Source organism: Wyeomyia smithii, chromosome 2 (genome assembly GCF_029784165.1).
Source record: "Wyeomyia smithii strain HCP4-BCI-WySm-NY-G18 chromosome 2, ASM2978416v1, whole genome shotgun sequence".
In the NCBI taxonomy this organism is placed as follows: Eukaryota; Metazoa; Arthropoda; class Insecta; order Diptera; family Culicidae; genus Wyeomyia; species Wyeomyia smithii.
Genome location: NC_073695.1, coordinates 57,544,496 through 57,568,686, shown reverse-complemented (window position 1 = coordinate 57,568,686; position 24,191 = coordinate 57,544,496). Strand labels below are relative to the sequence as shown.

At 38.7% G+C, this 24,191-nt stretch overlaps 2 protein-coding genes across 3 annotated transcripts in view; both read right to left on the bottom strand.

The window, feature by feature from the left end:
- Window positions 1-1,419: 1,419 nt before the first annotated feature.
- LOC129723134 (mediator of RNA polymerase II transcription subunit 14) lies at window positions 1,420-6,996 on the bottom strand. Its single transcript, XM_055677127.1, has 6 exons — window positions 6,563-6,996; window positions 5,068-6,502; window positions 2,963-5,006; window positions 2,682-2,896; window positions 1,884-2,612; window positions 1,420-1,820 (listed from the first exon to the last, which is right to left on the bottom strand). Exons 1-6 carry the CDS (start codon window positions 6,715-6,717, stop codon window positions 1,596-1,598), a joined length of 4,803 nt encoding a protein of 1,600 aa, XP_055533102.1. The 5' UTR covers window positions 6,718-6,996; the 3' UTR covers window positions 1,420-1,595.
- Window positions 6,997-10,246: 3,250 nt separating this feature from the next.
- LOC129723160 (SEC14-like protein 2) overlaps window positions 10,247-24,191 on the bottom strand; it is a 33,395-nt gene continuing 19,450 nt past the window's right edge. For both annotated transcript variants that reach the window (XM_055677197.1, XM_055677198.1), the window contains 4 exons: window positions 12,516-12,585; window positions 11,257-12,061; window positions 10,826-10,980; window positions 10,247-10,759 (listed from right to left, as the gene is read on the bottom strand). In XM_055677197.1, coding sequence (XP_055533172.1) covers window positions 10,617-10,759; window positions 10,826-10,980; window positions 11,257-12,061; window positions 12,516-12,585 — 1,173 coding nt within the window. In that variant the 3' untranslated portion in view covers window positions 10,247-10,616. The remainder of the gene's footprint in view (window positions 10,760-10,825; window positions 10,981-11,256; window positions 12,062-12,515; window positions 12,586-24,191) is intronic.

The window sequence follows — 24,191 nt, the reverse complement described above, 5'->3', positions numbered from 1 at the left end:
ATATCAAAATCGTATAATGAGCAACTCGAAATATCCAACAGACAATGCCAACGTATAGCCACAGGCTGATCAAAAACAACACCGATTAATACATTAGCAGCATTGAGCAACGAACCACTACTCTGTTACAAAAGAATTTATAAAGCGAAAAAAAGAATAATGAAACATCTGATTAAAAGAGATGCAGTCAGTAAACAATTACTTAAACTAGAACCAGCAAATTCATCACCAGACAGAATGTATACCTTCATAGAGAAAACATTTTTGGAAAACTCAGAAGAAATTTTGAAAGTATATGTAAATATTACAAACGACTTAAAAAAACACAAGATAGAAATAAACCCTACAATACAAGGAATAACCATAAACAAAACAAAAATGGATAAAACAACCATGTACTGTATCGGAGCTGAGCTACTGCACACCGAGTACAATGGATGGAGGCACGTTTACACAGATGCTTCCAAAACACAGGATTCTTGTGGAATAAGAGTTTACGAAGAAAGTACATCACTGGAAATCAGCCTAAAACTAGCGGAACAATGCAGCATCATGACAGCGGAACTACTGGCCATTTGGATGGCTGTAAAAGAAATAAAAGGTATGGAACCACACAAAACCGTTATTCTAACGGACTCACAAGCAGCCTGCTGGCATCTCGAAAACTTTAACAACCTCGAAGACATTGACCAGCTAACGTCAGAAATAGGAAAGATACTTACTGATACTGAAACGGTAGTCCAATGGATCCCAGCACACGTTGGATTGCCTGGTAATGAAATTAGAGACACAACAGAACATGCCTTATTAAAATGTATAAAATACAGTCACATAAGAAATTACTTTGATTGGGAACAATTTGAAAGTATACAAGAAATTGTTGGCGACTTACAAGAAGAAAAACTGAAACAAATACTAAAATTTGTCAGAATGGCAAGATTAGAATTGTAACAATAGTAACGGCACTTCGTTACACTACGAACAGCTGGCGGATATTGGCCCTGACACAAGTAAAAGAGATTTTTAAGGCTGTTCGCACCTACGCGAATTCTCATATGCAATTGTCAATTTATGTGTGAAAACAAAAGCAAAAATATTTCCCTCCTTCACTTTCACAAGTAAAAACCAAATCAATATCAACAGAGTCGTCAGGGCCAATAAGATTTAACTCTTGAGCCATAAACGTCATACCTGAAAAAAAAAACTGTCATTGTAGCGATTTAGAGCGAGTTTTTATTCTTCGTTTGAAAATCGAAGGATAATGATTTAAAGTTTAAAAAATCACGTTTTGCTCAGAAAATTAAACTCTTTCAGATGATATATAAAAATCGAAAATCCGTGAATAGCTGAACAACCCAATTTCACTATTCAGATCCATTCCATACACCAGGAAAACAATCTTTTTAGTAGCTTAACCTGTTTTGAAAAATATTTAACTGATATATGTTTTATTTTCTTGCATCCTTACTTATGATGTTTGACACTAGAAGCCAAATTTTGATATTCGTATTTAAACTCTTACGCGGATGGTACCATTTGGTGCCATCGTATTGGTTCATTACCCTAAAGGCAAAAAGAAACCGTCAAAATGTTCCTTAGTTTGGTACCCCAGCTCCGGGACCGCCCGGTTGTACACCACCACCGCCACTGCCAACCATTCCACCGTAACCCGGCTGTTGTCCACCAGCTCCCATTTGCATCGGTGAATGCATCATCGGATTCGGGCTGGATCCAACTTGAGCACCAACCGGCGATGGTGCAATTTGACCTCCCATTTGTCCTGGACCTGCACCTGGCGGCATTCCGCCCATCGGACCGATCTGCAAACAAGTAGAATTACACTGACGTGCGAAAGTCTCTTGGGAAAAAGCAGTCTACAATACCTGATTAGGCATCTGCCCTGGAGGAGGTTGTTCATTGGGAAGAGTTAGGTTCATAAGCAAATCACGAACAGATGGGAAGAGGGAACATTCACCAGGTTGAAGCACCGAACAATCGACGAATCGTCGAAGATGTGCACTGACAGCACTTGTCAGTTGTTGCGTGACCTGTTCGCGTCGTTCAGCCAGCTGTGTATGGTTAAGTGTCATGTCGTATACCATCGGAAGCAGCATCGTGACTGTATCCTTCCAATCCATATTCGGCAGGTAAGGTACACGAGAGATTTGGATGAAAAACAGAATCTTCTGTCGATGACACAAGATCGTGGTGGTTCCGACCGGTACAATCGGAGTTGCTGACGGAGGCATACGCAGAATGAACTGCACATTCCATTTGTTTCCTTGGCCAAGCTCAGGTAGCAAGTCTAGTCGCATGATTTGAATAAAATCTTTCAACACTTGGGCAGGAAGATTTACCATGCGAGTGAAGCTGGTGACAACGGCCGGACGATAAGGAGGAGCGGCGACACGTTGGTCGAAAAATTGCTCGAGAATCTGGAGATCTTCCGGTGTCCATTGGTATGCTGGTTTGTTATCCATGGGACCCAACGGAGCGAGAGATATTTTCATGTGCAATGATTGCATATGGTTGGGATTCAAGAACACCTGATACTGCAAGTAGTCCGCTTTAAATAGGACGACTCCCGGTTCGTTAGACGTTATAGCTGTAAGCTGTATGAAAGGTAATAGTGAATTACAATTCTACTGATACTAGAGATAGATTTTAAAGCTAAACCTTACATTTTCTTCTTGATGGATAATTCTCTGTAGCTGGCGACGCATGAATACTGAACCGAGAAATCGTTCCAACGGGCTAAGTTCTGGTCCAGGAACTTCCTTCTGCGGATGAACAGTTGCCCGACAGAGCGTATCTAATGCTTCATGTGTTAAGAGCGTTGGTATAGCACCAGCCCATGAGCGTGCCGGCAGAACGCGAGACGTGTTGTGATGAGTTGCTAAAAAGGCAAAAGATTTGGCATTAGTTTGATAGTTCAACAAACAAAAATAACCAAGAAACATACTTTGCGGTTTGTGATCCGGACTTTGTCCTGGGCGTGGTGAAGGTCTAGGCATTCCCGGAGACCCAGGCCAGTTAGATGCCGCCGGTGATAAAGCCGCGAATGGGCTTCCGTCGGTATGAGACTGCATGTATGGCATATTACTGGGTCCAGGAGAATGAGATGCCATTGGACTTGGTTGTGGATTCAACGGCGATGATGGCATCAAACCACCACTTGGCGACGGATGCGGCATGTGCGAGGCTGGTGGAGATGTCATATTGAAATTTGGGTGACTTTGGCTACCCTGACTACCACCGCTCATTCCTTGAGGATGTGGTGAAGCAGGCGTATGTGGATTTGAGCCTGATGGTGGGGTAAGTGGCGCAGCAAATCGTAGACCGGGATCACGAGGACTTTGCGGGCCGCGCATGCCACCGCCCAAGAAAGCGGACCCAACCGAAGCTGGTCCTCCGTGTGGATCTTCCATTGTGATTGGGGACGGTGGGTTGTCGTCTTCGGATTGCGAACGCCTTCGATAGACTGCGGATTCGTCAACATATTTCGACAAAAATCCTTTTAAGCCTTGGGTTGGAGTGAATTCTTCGACAACGTGGCTGCGATCGAAGCGACTATAGGCACCGTCTCGAATCGAACACAAGCCACTACCACGAAAACGAATCTCCAAACAATACACTCCTTGGAAGGAAATCCTGAGTAAAGTCGGTGATTGAGGGATAATACAAAACGATAGAACGGGTATCTTCGGCGACTGAAGAATTGCCAAATGCGGAATTATTGGTAGTTTGGCAATTGAGCTTAACGGTTGGTACGTTTCGTGCAACAGATGAACAATTTGAGCAAGATCGTAATTGTGGTTTAGGTGAGCTTGCAACTGATCACGCATCATCGAGTGGGCATTGATGGCACTGTTTCCTCCAGTGAACACCATTTTGAATTCTTTCGCTTCAATATCCCAGTAAATATTGACGTTAACCTCTTTGTTAGGACCGTATGCGAGAAGCAGACTAGTGTAGCTATAAGATTTGATAGTCACAATGTTATGCAGGTTATATTTGTCGTTCCGCATTTGTTCGCGGAAATCATGCACAAGTGTGTACAGATAGACGATTTTTGACCAATCGTTTAGTATCATATCTACAATACGGTCAACCGAATCTACCGGAAGCATGTCATATTGCAAATATACCGCTCTTCTCATTCCTTGCTCTCTATGATGAGTGCTCGGAAGTGGCGTGCCGTAGAATACCAGTTCAGTAGTCCAAAGTCGGGTCTGGTTACCTTTATTAATCTGAGCTCTCACAGACACCGAAAGTAATCGTCTAAGAAGCGCATTCCACACGTCTTTTTCGATTTTCGGTACGTTGATAACTTTTGGCTCAACCGGAGGCTTTTGATCTTGGCCATTGTTTTGAGCTTGGGCGTTATTGGCAGCTGCCGTTGTTGGGACAAGAGGTGGTTTCGGCTGTGGCAGCGTCAACAGTTTGAGCACTAACGACGTTGCATTGGCTTCGACTTGCAAGCCACCATGTGGTATTCTGCGTCGTGTAAGTTCTTTAGCTAGAGCCACAAATGGTAACTTTTCATCGCACATTGCCACTACGTGAGCCAACTCCGGAATAAAATACGCTGGATAAATTGTTTTCTGTTGTTTGCAAGGAGAACCGCCTTCTCCGCTCAATAATTTTCTTTTCATACCACCGGCTGCCTCGTCTACGTACGTGCCCGGACCATGGGTGGCAACAAATGTATCGAACTCGATTAACGATTGTACCTTGAGATACATTTTTGGAATTCCATCATGCTCAGCTGAAACGACTGCGGACGACGAAGAAGTAGCACCGGCTGTTGTACTTGACACACTCGGGGGTCCCCCAGACGGTACTGAACCAGGACCGGACTGACTGGAAGAACCCACAGTTCCACTATGCGAATGATCTGCATCTTGCGACTGGCTATCTTCAACTGATGAGGGTTTCACCAAAACTAGGAAAAAAGTGTACGTCATTTCATTGGGACAACCATCTCGCTCCTTCAATTCGACAATCTGTAAGCAACAGGAGACGTTATTCGTAAATCACAAATCACACATTATTAAACATTCTTACCAAAATAACATTCGAATGCCGATACAATTGAATATACACCTTGTGCGGATTGATTCGCTCGATCGGATGACCAGCGGGAAACACTAGTGGAAGCCGCTCTTGTGTTGTGGCTGGCAAATGCTGAAGAGTTTTCTCGCAGCGTCGCTGTGTAATCCAGAAGCGCAATTCCGAAATAAGATACTGCAGCTTACTGCGATCATTGTTCAGTGCCAGCTGCATTTCCGGCATGATCGGACAGTCTAGATGTTTAGGAACATGGCAGCGCAACATTCCAGTGTGCGTATCGACAGTAATGTAAATTTGTTCTGCACGTAGGCATGGATTCAGTACCGGAACCGTCAACATAGCGGGTGTACCTTGAATGTTATAATCGACGTCTTTAAGGAAGAGCTGTAATTCAGCTTTTAGATCACTCAAACGTGCGAGCGAACGAACATAAACAGTATGAACCAGAAGACGCTCCATCGAGAGTAGATCGGACCGTACAGCACGATCTGCGATGTCAGCCTCTTTGCTGCCAATCGAAGGAACATGTAATATAGCTAGCTGCTTTGTTGAATCACTTTGGTCAGTTTGAATCATCAGGCGATATCCGAGCTCCGACTTAGGATCCTTATTAGTCAGCTCACGCCAGTATGACACAGTCAGTTTTGTTCCAGGTATGTATTCATCAACATGAATATTATCATCTAAGCGGTCTCGCATCAATCGAAGTGTTTGGGTATATAGAACTTCCAGCTGCAGCGATTGGCAGAAATAATGCAGACAATTATAAACTTCTGCCAATGCATCGGGACTGTCGACAATGCGACCCTGAATTAACTGGTGTATATAATTTACTTGTAGCGTATGAACAAGTGCTTTGCCATCCCCGGTCTCTTTGTCTTCAACTAACACATCGATATCAAGCAAGCGCCAGGGTATATTCGGTCCGTCTCCCATTACGGTTAACGAAACTTCAAACTCGTGATCCACTTTGAAAGTAACTCGACCATTTTCAATCTTAAACTTCCGCAACTGTGGGAGCAAATTTCCTGTGACCAATCGATGTTGAATTACCTGATTCAGTCGTTGCAAAGTTTGTCTTTTCTCCAAAGGAGTAATCGGATCCGGTGGTACAATGCGCTCGCGTATAATCGATGGCAACCGCGAGTAGGTTCCTGTTGTTAAGATCTCTACCGCTGCTGGGATGTGAAAATTAGGCAGTCTGGCATTAACCAATGTTTCACGGGCCATACGGGACATCATGTCAGCCGTGTCGATAAACAGAAGCGACTGCTTATCTAGAAACCCCATGATTTTTGCCGATTTGTCGACTTTGGATGCTGAGTTGGCCCATTTTACCAAGGCTAATAAACGAATGAACAACTGCCGCGTACTAGCGGAAAAGTTGTAGATTTCAATCTTGCGTTCCATGTCCGTTTTGCGGGGCAGGCTAAAGTAAACGAAAAGGTTAATAATCAACTTTAACAAGGACATTATTGAATCGACTCACAGCTCCGCAAGTACCGTTAATTCATGATACGTTCGCTGGATGATAAAATCGATCAACCTTCCAAGGGGAATCAAATTTTGTCGTTGGGTCATTTCCTGTCCTGTAGGAATGAAGCTGGTCACAGCTCCACCCTGCTCAAGTGGTTGCGGTGCCATAGTGAAATCTTCTGCGTTGGAATTGTATCTGAATGACGCTTCCTGCGGATGCAAATGTAGGCAAGAAAGACAGCAAGTTTAGAATGTCTTTTTCTGTGCTAAACACTGTCGATGTCACAGATTTTATTCTATAGTACTGGCGCACACATTATACTACACAATTGACCACTATTAACTTTAGGGTTTGGATTGTAAAAACCTTTTTTTTAGGTAATTAGTGCTGCTTCACGCAAGTTGAGTAAAAACCATGGTAAAAACAACACAGTGGCATTTTCACTTTGAACCGGAGCTGCCAGATTATTTTTCGAGCATGACTTTCGGTCTGTTTTGATATGCACTGATAAAAATCGTTTGTATTTTAAATAATAGACACATAATAGTTCAATACTACACATAGATGGCGCTGTATTAAATGATACGTTTGATACAGGGGGATGGCAACATGCTATCTCTTTCTATGTTGAATGAGTGAAGAGTCTTCCCGACAAAAGTGAAAAGTATATGGAACTATTGCTGGGCGCCTGCCTCGGGGTTTTACTTTTAAACAAAGCCCCGATATGTTGCCTACTGTCAAACGTGTAGAGTTTAGATAGGGCTGCCATCCCCTTGGTTTAATATCAAAGATTCCATTATATTGTGCCTGGATTCATCTAGCTTGATTTTTCCATACTTCCTACATCGAGTGGCACGACTGTTTGTCTGTGGTAAGGCCTTGTTCACAGACAGACGTCCAAGCAAGAACAACATTGATCAAAATTTCCGTGTAAATTTTCAAAGTAAATTGCGTTATACTCGTACACTAGCGCCGCCTGGTGACCTTATCGCTACAATACATTTTTTTTCGCTGGTGCACGAGGCTGGCGGTACTGGTAGCGCTATCTGGTTACGGATTGCTACTACAAAAAACTTTACACAAGTTTGGAACTCAGCTTGGACGTCTGTCTGCGCCTTGTTCTTTGAAATAACTTCGCTGAAGACATTTAGTACATAAAATCAATTTTTCACAGTAAAATCTGAAGCGATCACGATTTTTCGAATTTAGACCACTGTGCATTGTAGGATTTTCAAAAATATTGTTTCACCAATTGTAAATGTCTTGATATATAAAACTTGGAATGTGTAGAAACTGTTTTGGAATTTATTTCATAAAATGGTGGTTGAAAAACGTGCTTTACAACAAGTATTTCGTCGCTTTTATATCAGTTTTTTGTACTGTACGACTTTCAAAAAAGCATTACTCAAAAGTGTACCGTTGACCAGAGATTTTGGACGTCATAACGAATCGAATGGTGTACTCAGATTGTTTGGTACATTTTTTTATAATAACGGTCTGAGGGAGCACCGTGATATTGATTCTTGAAGGGCATAAACAGGGCTTTTAGGCACACTATCAGGAACTGTGTTTACGCGTGCTTACATTTGATGTTTTTGAAGATCAAAATAAGGAAAATTCCGAATATTTTCTACGTGGCCTGCGGCAGACTATGCAGGGTTAAAATCAAATACTCTTCCGGTTTTAGGAAGCTTATATAATAAGCTCTCAATTGTGTGAAAACATATCATAACAGCTATAATGGAAAAATGTTCACAGCTATGATGGAAACATGTTCACAAAAACTGTTCTGCTACATTCTAGAAAGAGGTAACTTTAAAGGCGTTTTTCAACATGAACCGTTTCATATATCAAGATTTCATTGACAAATTATGAAAATACAGATCAAAAACTATAAAACCATGTGCTCAAAACTCTTTACATATGAATTTCGCATCTTGGTAATTTCGGCTACTCCTCTATATGGAGACAGTCTTATGTGCATTGGAAAGCAACATCTACCTAGTTGATTACTGAATACTTATAATGTTATACCCCGTTTACACTACACATATCAACTGATATCAGACGGTTCGTGCTATCGAGGCCATATCACCATCCATATCACCCGATATCCTATACAATGTCATCGGATATCACCTCGGCTATATGATATCGCGAATATCATGTTCGAAAATCAATAGAAACCAAATTTGCAGCAGTACGCAACACGGCGAAAAGACATTTGACGCAACCCTACAAATTTCTAAATTCGTGTTGCATGCGAAAAAGAAGAAAGGAAATATTTTTGCTCTTGTCATCCCGCACATTTGGACAATTGCATATCAGGGTTCGCGTTAGTGCGAGCCAACTAGCTGACATCTCTATTCTAATTATACATTGCTCTTGTTGTCTTGTTTTTGCTGCGACCTGTTTTTGTTTTCTTCTCTCTTTCATTACCAAAGCAAATGTCAAACCATATCATCTGACTGTAGTGTGAACACCGGAGGTGATATCCGATATCATCTGGCGGTATCAGGTGATATCCGGCGTAGTCTGAACAAGGCATTATTTACATACGAAATTCCGTTATAATCCGAATGAAAATTTTATTAGAAGTTGGTTTGTGTTACGTCCATCCCACTATGTTAACAAATTCAGCATTTGTTTGTAGTTCTATACCTATTATTCTGCAAGAGCGTCTACATGTATTTGGTTTCTTTTGTAGAATTTATTTGGCCAATACTTTCACATATTCCTTTTTTGGTTGATTAGACTTAAAACACATAATTTTTTTCGGACTTGAGACGGCCTTTTTAAACGGTCGGGGTGCAACCAAACCAAACTAAGCGCAAAATAACATTATTTTTAGTTATTTTATTAGTATCTTATCGCCAATTGTCCGTGTATTTGCTGCGATCTGCTAGAATGTTTTTGTTTTTCTACCACAGACAAACAGGCGTGCCTCTTCAAAGAAAAATCGTGAAAAATCTTTGACCTTGTTCGAAACGTTACACTTACGCGCTACTATGTGAGCTTACTGCCTACTAACTATTATAAAAACGTTTTTTTTGTCTTTGCTAATACATCAGTGGCATTATTGACGGTTCTTGTCTTTGTTATAGGCGTGCACGTTTGTTTATAGCGACACTAGTTGATATTACAGTCTACTAGACAAAACTTCAAGATATTCGTTATTTTTCTGGTCGAAGAAACCGTCATCGAGTGGTACATGTGTTTGTCTGTGATAATAACCATTATAAAGATAGATTTTTATTTGCACATCCACTGTTTTAAAATAGTGCTTGCACAGACTTTGACTTTGAAAAAATTTTCAATTAAATCATCGTTCGAATGATACCAGTACTTTACGATAGTAACACCAGCACCACCTGCTGTCGTGTTCGCCCTGCGTTGTGTATTTCGACATCAGCGCTAACGAACGTGCATGTGCCAAAATCGAAACTACAATATATGTATGAGATTACATGACAGCACCCCAGGCGGTGTTGTCGCGCGTAAACTATTATTAGATTGAAAATTTGAAATGAACGTTTATTGTGGCGATGGAGTTACTTTCCAATGTTACGTCTGTTAGTCTGTGGTGCTTGGTTTGGTTTGGCTGCATTCCGACTACTAGGTTTACTAGTTTTGTTATGATTTTATGAAAATGGCATTCTTTCAATTCTAGAAGGGAAAATATTTTTTTGCATTTTTACTTGTATATAACTAAGATCACACTTTTCAATATTATTATTAATAATCGTTTTTATCAAAATATCTAATTACTTTAATCTTTCTTCCATGTTGTTATGCGAATTCCTACTAGAAAAAAAGAACAGTTCAAGCAAACAATGCTTAGTTCTTTGGTTAACAAAAAAGAATTGAAACAAATCTAGAACAATATAGCACATAGTATAAAGAGTTCTAAATGGTATACGAAAATAAAATGTGTAACCTGCCGAAGTAGTTGCCGGATTGTAAAGTATTCTAAACCTTATCACTCTTCCACCAATGTGAAAATTTGTTGAACCGATAATATTACACGACAGAACCTAACTTATTCACAAAACCACAAAGCGTTAGCTTAATCTTCCGTAGCTTCCGCGACTTCTTCCGTAATTGAACTGGCCGTTTGTTCAATCTCGCTGAGTGGAGTCGTCATCAGGACCGAATATCGAATTTTCTTATTTTTGAAATAGCTATACGAGTTGTCGAATAGGACGGCATCTGAAAGTGAGCAATACGGCAGAGGATTAATTTTGGTAAAAGTTTTAAAAATAACCATCTACTTACATGTACATCCTGGTTGGCAAGTTATGAATCCTGACTCATCCACCTGGTGGGATGCCACTCGTTTCAGAGGAACCTCGATCTCACTTTCTTGAGTCTTTTTGTTGGTACATTTGATGCCGAACTTGATGTCATGGTCGAAGGTACGAAACTCCCACCTGAAAATAGTTATACCATGTTATTAACATTTTTGAAACAGAAAAAGAAGGTCATAAAATAGAATTATTTATTCTAATGCGCTTCACAAAAGATGTTTTTTCAGAACAGTTCAAAGCTGTCTGAAAGATCAATTGCTAGTATTATACTTGGCATTTAGAATAGATTCAACTTGTCGAAGCACCCTGTTGAACCTAGTTGAAGCATCAATAAAATTATTTGATTTATAAGCCGCTCACATACAAAAAGCACCGGTGCAGCGACGTTTCGGTACTCACTTCAAGAAGCAGCCCACATCCTCGCAGTCGAACGACAGCTTCAGCTTTCCACCTTTTCTTATTTCAGTCTCAGTGAAGGTTAAATTGTTGTTAAAACTATCCTCTTTGGAGGTGTACATTGACTCCGGTACTTTGCCACCCCAGCGGAGTTTACTTATGCATTTGGGGTTTCCATCCTCGTCCGTTTGTGTTCCTCCGAAATACTTGGGAATTTGGGATGCATCACAACGTTGCAGAATTGCAGGTAACCACTTGTTCTGGTCTGACTTATAGATTTTGATCTTGTCGATTGTGTATTCACCAAGGAACTTTTTCACCATGTTATACGCAAATGCGAAAACTTTCGGAGTGTTGATAATGTAACAGCACTTCAGAATTTCCGGATAGTTCGCTTCATACATTTTGATCAGCGAAATAACAACCTCACCAGCAGGTCTCCAGACGTACTGTTTTAGGTTGAAGTTATCCATATCGAAGATCACAACAACTTGTCGGCAGGCTGGATTGTTCATTTTTTTACTCTGTTCGAATGCCAACTTCATGTAGCCCTCCAATGCCTGGAGTGTCATACGAACTATGTCCGCTCGTGAAACTGTATGCAGTAGGCCCCAGATGTCGAAACCAGCGAAGGGGATGATAATAATGGGAGAACCATCCTTGTCAAAGCCAGACACTCCATGCGGTGTTAGATCCAGCAGTATCTGCGGTGTAGGCCATTTGTCGATTTCATCCGCATTCCAGCGTTCCCGAAACTTCATTGACTCACGCAGCATTTTTTCCGATGCCTCCGGGTTCCATGAGCGCGCTGTAGAAAACGAACGAAGGTTGTTATTTTGATATAGCATGCATGGAGAATGCCTATTTCGTGAATAAATTATTGTGATGCTTGTCTAGTCTTCCAGGTATAATCATAGAGATTAGATTGTAAACTCACTCGCGATACAATTAGTACCACGGATGTTCGATTTGGTATTCATATCGAGCGGAAAATTTGCACAATCACCCCGCTAGCTGAATGGTGATTGAAATTATTATAACACGTTCAGTTTCAACGCATCGGGTTAGTTCATTTTTTTGTTCGTTATTCAATAATAAAATAAAATTAAACTTATTCTGATGCACCAAGAGGGATAAAAATAGGTAAAAAAGGCCGAATAAATTTGAAATTCAGAGCCTTGAGAAGCGTACACTATTCGAATCAACTTGTCGAAATGAGCAATGCTTTTAGGTATAATAAATTAATTTTCGTTTATATTTACCTCGTAACCATCGCAGGAGATAATAGTCATCGTGTTCCGGTTTAAGTATATCTGCTACCTGCCTTCGGAACTGTAATGAAGAAAATGGAAAGCATTAGTTAAAGTCTGATATTGACGAAACAAATGAACGAAGGGGAGTTTCTTGAATAAATTTTTGTTTAATTTTCAAAAATGGGAAACCAATAATACTTTTTGTGTGATGAAAAAAAAATCAAGAAAGAAAATCAAAAAAAAGAAGCAGATCTAAACGGCCATCAGAGCACTTCAATTGTATGAACGGTTCTTGGACTAAACGAGGTTGAAGAGTCCGCTGCTTAGGACACTTTCGCTTAGTCTGCAAACAAAAATACACTTTAAAAAATGTTCTAATTTTATATTACAATTTTTGATTCAATGTGCTAAAAAATCACTATTTTAAGTATGGCAAGCTTTTTAAGGATGCCAAGAAGATCAAAAGTCAGAATCTGGTGCCATGACAGGTTCAAATCACGTGTTCAATATTATGAGATTAAATCGTTTGTGAAACCATCAGTTTATTTTTTACTAGGAGCGAAGGTTGAAGCCAGAATGAACAAAACTACAATTCGCTCTGACGGAGTTACGGTGCTGCCACCTTCAATTTGTTTACTCTGTGAGTGCAGAAGATAGGAATTTCTTCAAGAGTGAATGTGATAGCAAACATTTTAATATTTTTCCCTAAAATTCGCATACGGGCAGTTCAATGTGTGTGAAGGAGATGATTTAATTCCGTCAGGGAGAATACGATGCAACTGCTGTTGCTCTTTAGCCTGGTGTTGAAATAAACTAGACTTCACCCCTTTTCACTCTTATGTTACAAAACTCAATCAACAAATCATAGGTACTTAGAACAATTCCTCCCTGATCTCTTCACCCGAGCTAGAGTTCAGAGTCATTTGCTGCTAATTAATAGATACACCACCGCAATATACGCCTCTGCGGAATGGCACACTTAGGTACATTGATGCATGTTTAATCTTTTTTGTTTGTTAAAATTTTGCCCGCGACTCAGCTCCGATAAAGTCTTTTGTGGAATGGTGAATCAAACCAAATGAGTCAAAAAATCAAATCAAATAATGCTGCCTGAAAACACACGGTCTTGCATGTGCAATAACAAGACGTCGAGGTTCATGTGAGATTGCGTTTTCTTGAAGCATAACTCCTGTTAGGCACGAGCAGACTAAACGGTGTATTCAGCAAGCTGGTAATTATTGTCACATTAACCTTCGATTAGATATTGACATCGGTAATTGCATAGTCGCGTTTTATCGCTAGGCGTAGCTTTGTGAGAGGCGGAAAGTATGACTTAAACCATTTTGGAAAGTGAGTAGGAAATTGTTTTCGTTTGCTAAACGGAAATAAGGCGAGAATTTATTTCAATATTTTGGTGTAGTTTTGCACATTGTCCGATCTTTGAATGTGAATTTCATTAGGGGCCATCCACATTCCACGTGGACAGATTTTGACCCCCCTCCCCCCCTTATTAGTAGTCCCCTTCCGTGGACAACTGCCCATATAAATTCTAAAATTTGTGTATGGACCGTGGACATTACACACATCCCCCCCAGGCTGTCCACGTGGAATGTGGTTGGCCCCTTAGCACTGCAGAATCATAGGGTAGCGAACGGCTTTGGCAGAGGTTTACTTCAGCAGGTTTTCTGCCGAAACCGTTCGCTACCCTATATCCACATTGATTCTTTTAATCTTAGAATCGATAACATGGAGTTAGTTCTTAATGATCAAAGGTTCAGTGATTTAAATCACATTCCAAAAGACTTTTCTAACAAAAAACTAGCTGATAATCATACCATTTGAACTTGAACTTTACAGTAAATTCAACCTCCAGCGGCAACCTTGCCAGTTGACACTGAAATTGTTGTAGACATATAATTTTCCAATCAAAACTGGAAGGAAAAATTACACGATTCATAGGCACGTAGGCGCAGCTTACGATGAACGAAATTCCACCAGCAGCTGAATAGACTAAACCAGTTTTGTCGTCCGCAAAAAGGTCCGAAGCCGCAGACGGTGCTAAAACATTCGTGCAAGCGTCACTTGGCTTGTCGGTGGAAATTGACGTGCCGGTCGTGGCTGAGTCAGTCACTCAGTCACTGGGTAAACCACTTCGCTGCTCATTAGAAATCGCGGAGCATTGCCTTGCAACCGCGTACTGAGTGGATTCTTTGAAGATCGACTGCAGCAGGCTTTGAAACTCAGCTATTGGATGCAGTCCTTTACTCTAGTCGCGGAGAAAACGTGAATGCAAACTTCTGACATAAAAAATGTCTATAGTAGGACAACCTACAAATATCCCATATTTCTGTCAAGTAGTTTCGAAACAAGTTAAGTTCGCGATATGTTTCAATGTACATATTAATTTTTTGATCTGCATAAACAACTAGCGTCGATCAAAACAGTGGCATTCCATGGTGGTCTTGAATCATGAACGTGAAAGGAATAACAACTGCGTCTTGGTGGTCATAATGGAAAATAGATTCGAAGTAAAAAAACAAAGGCTATTTAAAAAAAAAAAAAAACAAAGGCTATTTATATTCACTTTCGAGGGGCGCATTCTATGAATGCTTAATCAAAATACAGGTTAGTGGAATAAAGTTCAGTTTGTTTTTACGATAATATCTAGTTTCCTCTCAACTTCCTTCCAAAATTAAGTCATGAGTCATCAGTCAGAGATTGGTTTGTAGCGTGACGACTAAACGACATACACTCAGGATGATTGCAAACGCCACGCTCGTTAGTTGTGGCAAACGAAATGAGCTCTTGACCTTCACCGTGTGCTCCGATATAAATATTCATTTTGTTTTAGTAACGCGGCACCCTACATAACCTCTCCTCTGCTTATTTATGTTTCATCAAACAACAAGTTTTGCGAATTGTTTGATAAACTTTTGAAATGGAATGTTTAATGTACCGTGCATACGTAATTCTGCGAAGTTAATGTTACTTTTACTATAGTGTGAAGTTTGTCAATCATACAACATCATTTCCACTTGTTGAAATTGATTTTCATATGGTTGATTTTTTTTATATTGATTTATCACACGTATCACAGATGGCAAGAATTCACCCAATATAGAAATACATATTCTACAGAAGAGATATGAGATATGTTAATGGGTACACATAACAAAAGTTTATGCAAATCTTCAAAGGTGGGTATAAAATAGGTACTTTAAACTTCGAATTGACATTGAAAACTTCGATAACATTGAAAAATAAATATATAGACACGAACATAACTGTCTCTTCAAACAACGGTTTCTATCGTAACCATTATTATCAGTAAACGGAATTTGGTTCCACCATTGCGTCAGAAAATAAAAATACCATGGATAAGGGTAAAGTAAACACCAAAAGTTAAGCTGCTTAATCTGTTTAAAGTATTAAAAAAATACATTATTTATTTCCCATTGACTACAGCAAATTATTACATCGGAAACCAATTTAAGTCTTCTGTTTGTTAAACGGCATTGCCAGAAGCTAAACCTACACTCAAAATAATTTTCACGTCATAATTACCGGAAAAGTTATGTGAATATTTTCCACTGTCATTTTCACGTAGATTCTACGTGATTGTCATTTGAGTTCATCATGATCTGGTGAAATGATTTATCCTATGAATCTTATACAGCAGACATATGCATTTTATGTGACTTTCACGTAGAATTCAACTACCGGTAAGATGGAAAGCATTCGATTATCTGCTAGCTACTACGATTGATACAACGTAAAATTTCCAAATTATGTTTCCCCACTTCTTAAGAGACGGCAGATAGTTTTTAGAAATTATAGAAATATGTTGCTTGATAAATCGCACGGCCATGCAAAATCGCCGATACGTAAATGAATCAAACGACATAAAAACGGATAAATATTACGACATTTGCCGGCGATAACTATTGTAAGCAGAAACTGTTTATGTATAGGAAACTCCTCGACCATTAACTAAATCTGTGTGAAACCTGTAAGCTCTAGGCTCGATGTCAAATTCGTACGGTTTTTCGAAAGCTCACTTATTGGCAAGTCGTCGAGAAATTCTATTTTATTGTCAGAGACTGAGTTAGACAACAGCTTCGCCATTTTGATTTCTGTGTATTTTCACATAGAGAGTTCACGCGATACTTCTTCTATGACATTCTGTTTGACGTTGCCAAGTTCACGTAGATACTACGTGATAAACATAGTATGCATGTGATTTTCACGTAGATGTTATGTTTGTCACATAAATCATGCAAAATGACAGAAAATGAATAAGTACAGGAAATTTCACGTAACAATAATGTGAAAAATATTTTGAGTGTAGATAAGCTCTCAATCTAACTAGTTATCAGAATCGAGTTAAAATTTGCTAGGTATCGTGCAAAAAAAACCGTGTAAAAAAACCGCGTTATTTGGAAAATCGTCGTAAAAAACCGCGTTATTTGGAAAAAAACCATGTAAAAAACAGCCTAATATAGTCCGTTACCGTTACTGTTACTTACTGTAACAATTTTACGCGAAAACGAACAATCGTGTAAAAAAATCGCGTTATTTGAGAAAACGACGTAAAAAAACGCGATATTTGGAAAATCGTTGTAAAAAAGAATCATGTAAAATAAAACCGTGTGAAAAAAGACTTGTATTTAATCTTAAACCCGAAACTGATGCAATTTTATAGTATCATAGGGGAACTGCTCCATTATTCATCTCATTAAGCCGATATTCACAAAGAATGCACGGATTAAACACCAAATTTTCACGAAATCATTGAACATACTTCCTTTCACTTGACCGTAGTAGAATATATAGCACTCATTTTTTGCTTCCGAACGGTTCGAAACTGCCGTAAAATAATCTACCACCTTTATTTCATTGGGCCGAACTTGAAGGTAATTTCAAGGGGCAATCTTCGTTGTTCGTTCACTGCTAGCTTACAATACCCAGAGTCTATGTTTATAATAAGAGTCCCGCAAAGATGAAACCAAAGGAACCAAATCAGTGTCAAACGAGGGTACCAATCGAGCAATAAAAATTAACAAGGTGATAATGTTAGGAGTGGATGAAAAGTGTTGTAATTGAGCGTAATGAAGAATATGTGTTTTTCCGAAGTTTTACATACACATTTTAATCCAACATTAAACCTGTACACTGGTTCACTTAAATTTAACAAAACATCTCCGGTGTAAATTTTTAAAACTGTGTACCTTGTGAATAATTTCAAAAAATGATATTCGCTTATGCATGGTGAAAAACAGAACTGTATAGTTCTTGGCAACAAACGGCACAAAAACTGTGTTGCCGAAACGATAGATTTTCTCTTCGCGCGACTCTATATACACATAGACTCTGACAATACCATCTTTCAATTCATCGCTCCTTCTGAAGGTAGATAAGCTCTTAATCTAACTGGTTATCAGAATCGAGTTAAAATTTACTAGGTATCGTGCAAAAAAAAAACCGTGTAAAAAAACCGCGTTATTTGGAAAATCGTCGTAAAAAACCGCGTTATTTGGAAAAACCATGTAAAAAACAGCCTATTATAGTCCGTTACCGTTACTGTTACTTACTGTAACAATTTTACGCGAAAACGAACAATCGTGTAAAAAAATCGCGTTATTTGAGAAAACGACGTAAAAAAACGCGATATTTGGAAAATCGTTGTAAAAAAGAATCATGTAAAATAAAACCGTGTAAAAAAACGTGTGAAAAAAGACTTTTATTTAATCTTAAACCCGAAACTGATGCAATTTTATAGTATCATAGGGGAACTGCTCCATTATTCATCTCATTAAGCCGATATTCACAAAGAATGCACGGATTAAACACCAAATTTCCACGAAATCATTGAACAAATAAGCTAAATATGCTTACTTACTCTTATGGAATCGTTAAGCATTGTATATTTAGTAAAATTAGCTAAATTTATCCTGAATTTTGTAAAACAAACCATTTTTCACAACGCTTCCATATCCATCTCAAAACTTGAATCACTGCTCAATTATTCATCTCACAATGCCCCTATATTCATCTTACTGTTAATCATGAATGAATAACATTATCATGAATGAACGTAGCCGCAGCCCGTCGTAGTAGGTTACCTAGATATCCGCTGCAGTTGTTTACGTGAAAAATTGGTAACCTAGGTAATCACTACAGTGCTGTAGATTTATGTCAATTATGTCGGAATAATTCAACATTTTCAGTATGATTTTTTCATATTAACAGAAACTGATTTGGCAACTCTCGATTTTCTTCAACGCAGTGAAAACAGATGAAAATACAAACAGTTGAAGTTTAGAAATTGCAGAAATTCATCTCATATATTTCTGATAATTCAAGCTTGTTTTAGGAAATTTGAGGTAAACATTTCAAAGATTAAAGTATTCTTAGTGTAGCGAGTGATTTTGTTTAGTGATTAAAATGAAAAGTGGTCCGCTAGTTATGAAAAAAACTTTGGTTGGCTGCAGAACGAGTCCCGTTGTAGCCGTATAGAACGAAGCGCGGATTTTGTTTTCTGGGGTAGGTGATTGAATTAAATGAGTTTTCGAGTGCTGATGCCCGACTATAATATCAAATTTAGTGCTTTTAAGTGAGTTTTTGAAGATTATACTTTATGAGGAATCTAATGTAAACTAAGAAGAATCCATTCCATGGATTAGCAGATTAGTTTAAGAAGAAAATATTCGTTTTTTCCTGTTTTCAATTGTGTTTACATGTTGAATGAGATGAATATACGGATTGAGATGAATAATGGAGCAGTTCCCCTATAAGGTTGCGAAAACAAACTCGTTTGAGATCAAAAGACATGAATTCACTAAAACGACGAACCTTTGCAGGAGAATGTAACAAAATGAAATTCGATCAGACATAATTGAATGACAGTTCGTCTTTGAAAGTGGTTCACTGCAGACGTGTTTCAGAGGTAGAGATTTCAAGTGATATCTAGTCTGAAACAAAAAGAGAGTGTTTAGGACAATAGATCGCTGTCTCGCTATTGTTAGCGCCCGATCTTGCTTTTGTGACGGAACAATAAAATGGAAACAAAAATGGTTCATGCAAGCAGTCTTAAGGTTATATTTGGGCCAATGTCGAAAATGCCAACGGATCGAGAGATTCTCGATTTCTTCCGGACACGAAACTGGACATGTGACATGCTGACTGCAATGTTCAGGGAACCAAAGGATTACGCGGTCTACGTAATGTTTCGTACCGAGGAAATAATGAAAACGGAGCTGTTTAAATGCCCACCTTCAGCTACTTTTGTGTGTGAAGGTCATCAGGAGACAAAGGTTACGTTTGCTGCAGCACGTGGTAATTTTAAGTACGTGCGTATTTTCGGTCTTCCGGTCGAGCTGGAAGACAAGCACGTGGCTACTGTCATGTCTAAGTTCGGTAAGATCCAGCACATGGTACGAGAAAGGTATGGAACGGACACTGGCTACCCTATCTTGAATGGCGTTCGCGGCGTCCATATTAATATGGAAACAGAGATCCCATCTCATGTCTACGTTCAACATTTTCCAGCTAAAGTGTATTATGACGGAATGTCAAGCAAATGTTTTGTGTGTGGCGGTACAGACCACGTGAAGGCAAACTGCCCTAAACGTGTATCTGTTAATGCACGGTTAAACCAAAATGGCGGTCAAGGTACTTATGCGGAAATTGTTGCTGACGGAGCGAGACAAGACGTTTTTCCTACTCTTCTCGACGTTGTAAAGGAATCATCAGGTGTCATTCAGGTGGAAGCTAAACCATCCGATGTAGTTGTAAATGACTCAACGAGTGAATTAGCTGGCCCAAGTAAACCGTTAACTGAGCAGGTTCTTCTCGAGCAGTCTTCGGGAGGTGAAAAGGTGAATACAGGGGCAGAAGTCCCTTCATCAACGGATATAGAACAAGATCCCAAATCGATGGATTTCGAGGAGATTAAATCTAAAAAACGATCAAGGAAACAGAAGAAAGAGACGACAACGGCTAATGAGCGATCCAACTCAACAACTTCTGATTCGGATAGCACTTCAGCGAACAAAGTGAGGATTAATGCACCAAGCGATGATTTAATTGTAGTGCAGGTAACGAGGTCTCGGTCTAAACAAAATAAACTATGAACTTTACATACAACATCGCAACCATCAACCTGAACAGTACTAATAATCTTATCTATAAGATGCTTTTGAAGGATTTTTTGCATAATCATGATGTGGACATTGCTTTCTTACAAGAAGTAGTGTACGAAGATTTTTCGTTTGTATCAAACTACAATAGTATTGTTAACATTAACTCTGATAAAACGGGAACTGCGTTTCTGCTGAAAAAGAATGTCGTTTACAAGCATCAAATATTAGACCTCTCTGGGCGTTTATTATCTGTTATAGTAAATGGTATTAATTTTGTGAATGTGTATGCATTTTCTGGTACAAACAAAAAAAAAGCAACGTGACGATCTTTTCCTCAATCAAATAGCTATTCATTTGTCAAAACCGAACTGCAAATTTTCAGTTCTTGGGGGTGATTTTAATTGCATTCTGAACAACGATGATTCTAATGGGGTGGTTAAGAACTTTTGTTATGGGTTGAGAGAATTAGTAAAACAACTACAGTTGAAAGACGTTTTAATGGGGTTGGGGAAAGCGAAATATACCTTTTTTCGTGGGGAAAGTGCATCTCGGTTGGATCGATTTTACGGCCCAGGAGCATTCATGGACTCAGTGCTTTGCGTTAAAAATATTGCAGTACCCTTTTCGGATCATCGAGCTGTCTTTTTGAAGCTTAAAATGGAAGAACATGAATTAAACAAGCGGGGTAGAGGTTATTGGAAAATCAATCCGACCGTGTTGCAACAGAACGAAGTGTCGGAACGTTTCAATATAGAGTATGCGCGACTGAAAACTAGACAAATTTATGCAGATAGAAACTCGTGGTGGAATTTTGCTTTCAAAGCCAAAGTGAGAAATTTTTACAAATCGGAAAGTTGGAAATTAAATCAAACTCAAGCAGCGGAGAAAAGTAAACTTTATTCGTCGCTTGAGGCTCTGATAACAAGAAAAATAACTGGAGAAAGTGTAGAAGATGGAATTGCAGTGGTCAAATCCAATCTGATGGAAATTGAGTAACTTAGAATACGAAACTATGAACAGAAAATTAAAGAAACCTCTCTTGCGGAAGGGGAACGACTGAGTCTTTTCCATGTAACAAAGAGAATCAATGCCAGAACATATGAAGATAACAATGATTATCCAAAAGAAATGCAGGATATTCCAAAAATGCTTAACAATATTTACAGTTATTATAGTAAACAATTTTCAAAAGAACCAGAAAATGATGTTATTGGACTTGATAATCCATTGAACAACATAGTTTTGTGTTTAGATGCAGATGATAGTGATACTTTAAAGGATCCTATTACTGCGGATGAAGCCTTCGCTACTCTGAAAAAATGCTCCAAGAAAAAATCTCCGGGTCCGGACGGACTCACGTATGAGTTTTATCTAGAACATTTCGACATTTTAAAAGACGATATGCTCACGGTATTCAACGGTTACCTTAGTGGTGTAATGATATATCCAAAAGAATTTAGTGAAGGTATTATTACTCTTATTCCAAAAAAAGGCAATCCAGCTTTATTTGAAAATCAACGTCCAATCAGCTTGCTAAACACGGATTACAAGCTGTTTACTAAAATTTTAGCAAACAGAATAACAAAAATAATCGACAAAATTATAGCTCCGGGTCAAAGTGCAATTGTAGAAGATAGAGGTTGTATAGATAACTTGAAGGATATAAGACGATTGATAACAAGAGCGATAGAATCCAAAAAAAATAAAGGTTTCCTGTTGAGTGTCGATTTCGAAAAAGCTTTCGATAAAGTGAATCACAATTGGTTGTGGAAAACCATGGATAAGTTCCAGTTTCCGCCAGAAATAACCAGGTGCATACGTATAATTTATATGCTAAAGCTACATCAAGAGTCCTTTTCAACGGATTTCTGACGCCGGAATTCGCTATCGGTTCATCAGTGAGACAGGGATGCCCACTAAGCATGCTCTTGTTTGCACTATATGTGGAACCGCTAATAAGATCTATTAGTAGTAGGTAGTAGCTGTGGTGTTCTTGTATATGGCCAGTTCATGAAAGTTGTTGCATACGCGGATGATTTGAACATTTTCATCAAAACGCAAGAAGAGTTTGATTTGGGGATGCAAATGAAAAGTCATCATTTTTGCGAATAAATAATATACATTCTGGTCCGCAGTTAGTTAAAGAAGTAACCGAAGTTAAGATTCTTGAAGTTTTCATTAGCAATTCGTGGAATAACATTATAGAGAACAATTTTAATAAAATTATTAGAGATATGAACTTCTTGTTCCAATGTCATCGAATGCGAAACCTAAATCTATTTCAGAAAACATGGCTCACGAACTCCTTTGTCCTTTCAAAGTTATGGTACGTTGCACAAGTTCTGCCACCAAAAAACAAACATCTTGCACAAATAAAGAAAGCTGTTGGTAAATTTCTGTGGAACGGTCAAATGTTCAAAATAACAAGAGATCAACTATACTTAGATCCCGGAAAAGGAGGATTGAGACTAATTGATCCTGAGTCTAAGTGTCAAGTGCTGTTTCTCAAGAACGTCTTATGGAAAAAAAATGAGGAAGTTAATGAATACGAGAAATATGTTTTGGATTACCGAAATAAAGCACAACTAACGCTTAATGCGAAGGAATGGTTGGAAAACGCAAACCGGATAAACGAAGAGTCTATTCTGAAAACCGCCAAAGCAATATACTGGAAGTTGATTGACGATAAACACATTACTGTTGGAGCAGAAAATCGATTTCCTGGAATCAGGTGGGATATTGTGTGGGACAGTTTAAACCAAAATTTTTTACTGTCGGCTGATAAATCAAGTGTTTATAAATTAGTGAACGATATTATTCCGAACAAAGAAAAACTAGTCGAATATAAAATTGGTAATGTAACCAATGCTGACTGTGAAACCTGTGGTGCTCCAGATAATAATTTACATAGAATTCGTGAATGTAAAAAATCAGACGAAATTAGAAAATGGGTTAAAAATATCATGCGAAAAAGGATGAAAACAGAATTTGAACATTTTGACCATTTACTTCAATGGATAATAAACGTCAAAAATCAGCAAAATTGCGCAATATTATGGCTGGGAATGCATACATTGGCATGGTGCATTTCAGGGGAAGCGAATGGTAGTTTATTCTGTTTCAAAAAATCGATAAGAGATGCGAGGTGGAATAATCGGAAAACTTTTAAAAAATGTTTTGGGATTTTCTTAAACTGTGGTTAAGAAAAGTTTTGATTGATTTTGTTAATGTAATGGAAGAGAAGACGAAAATGTTAGAATGTAAGTTAGATTAATGTAGGTTAGGAAAGTGTACAGAAAAAAATGAAAAAGTCTTTGTTATGTTGTAATACTGAAATGGGCAAATAAACGAACTATTTTTAATAAAAAAAAATGGTATGAAACCTGTTGTATGATTATTCAAATCCATGAAAAGGTGTCGCTAAGGCACACAGTAGATTGCATGGCATAGCTCAAAAAAGCTATAACCTGGTAATCTTTACGGCTGCCGGTAATTAAAGACCAACGAGTGAATCTTTAACGTATCTCGAAGGCCTAGCGGGCTT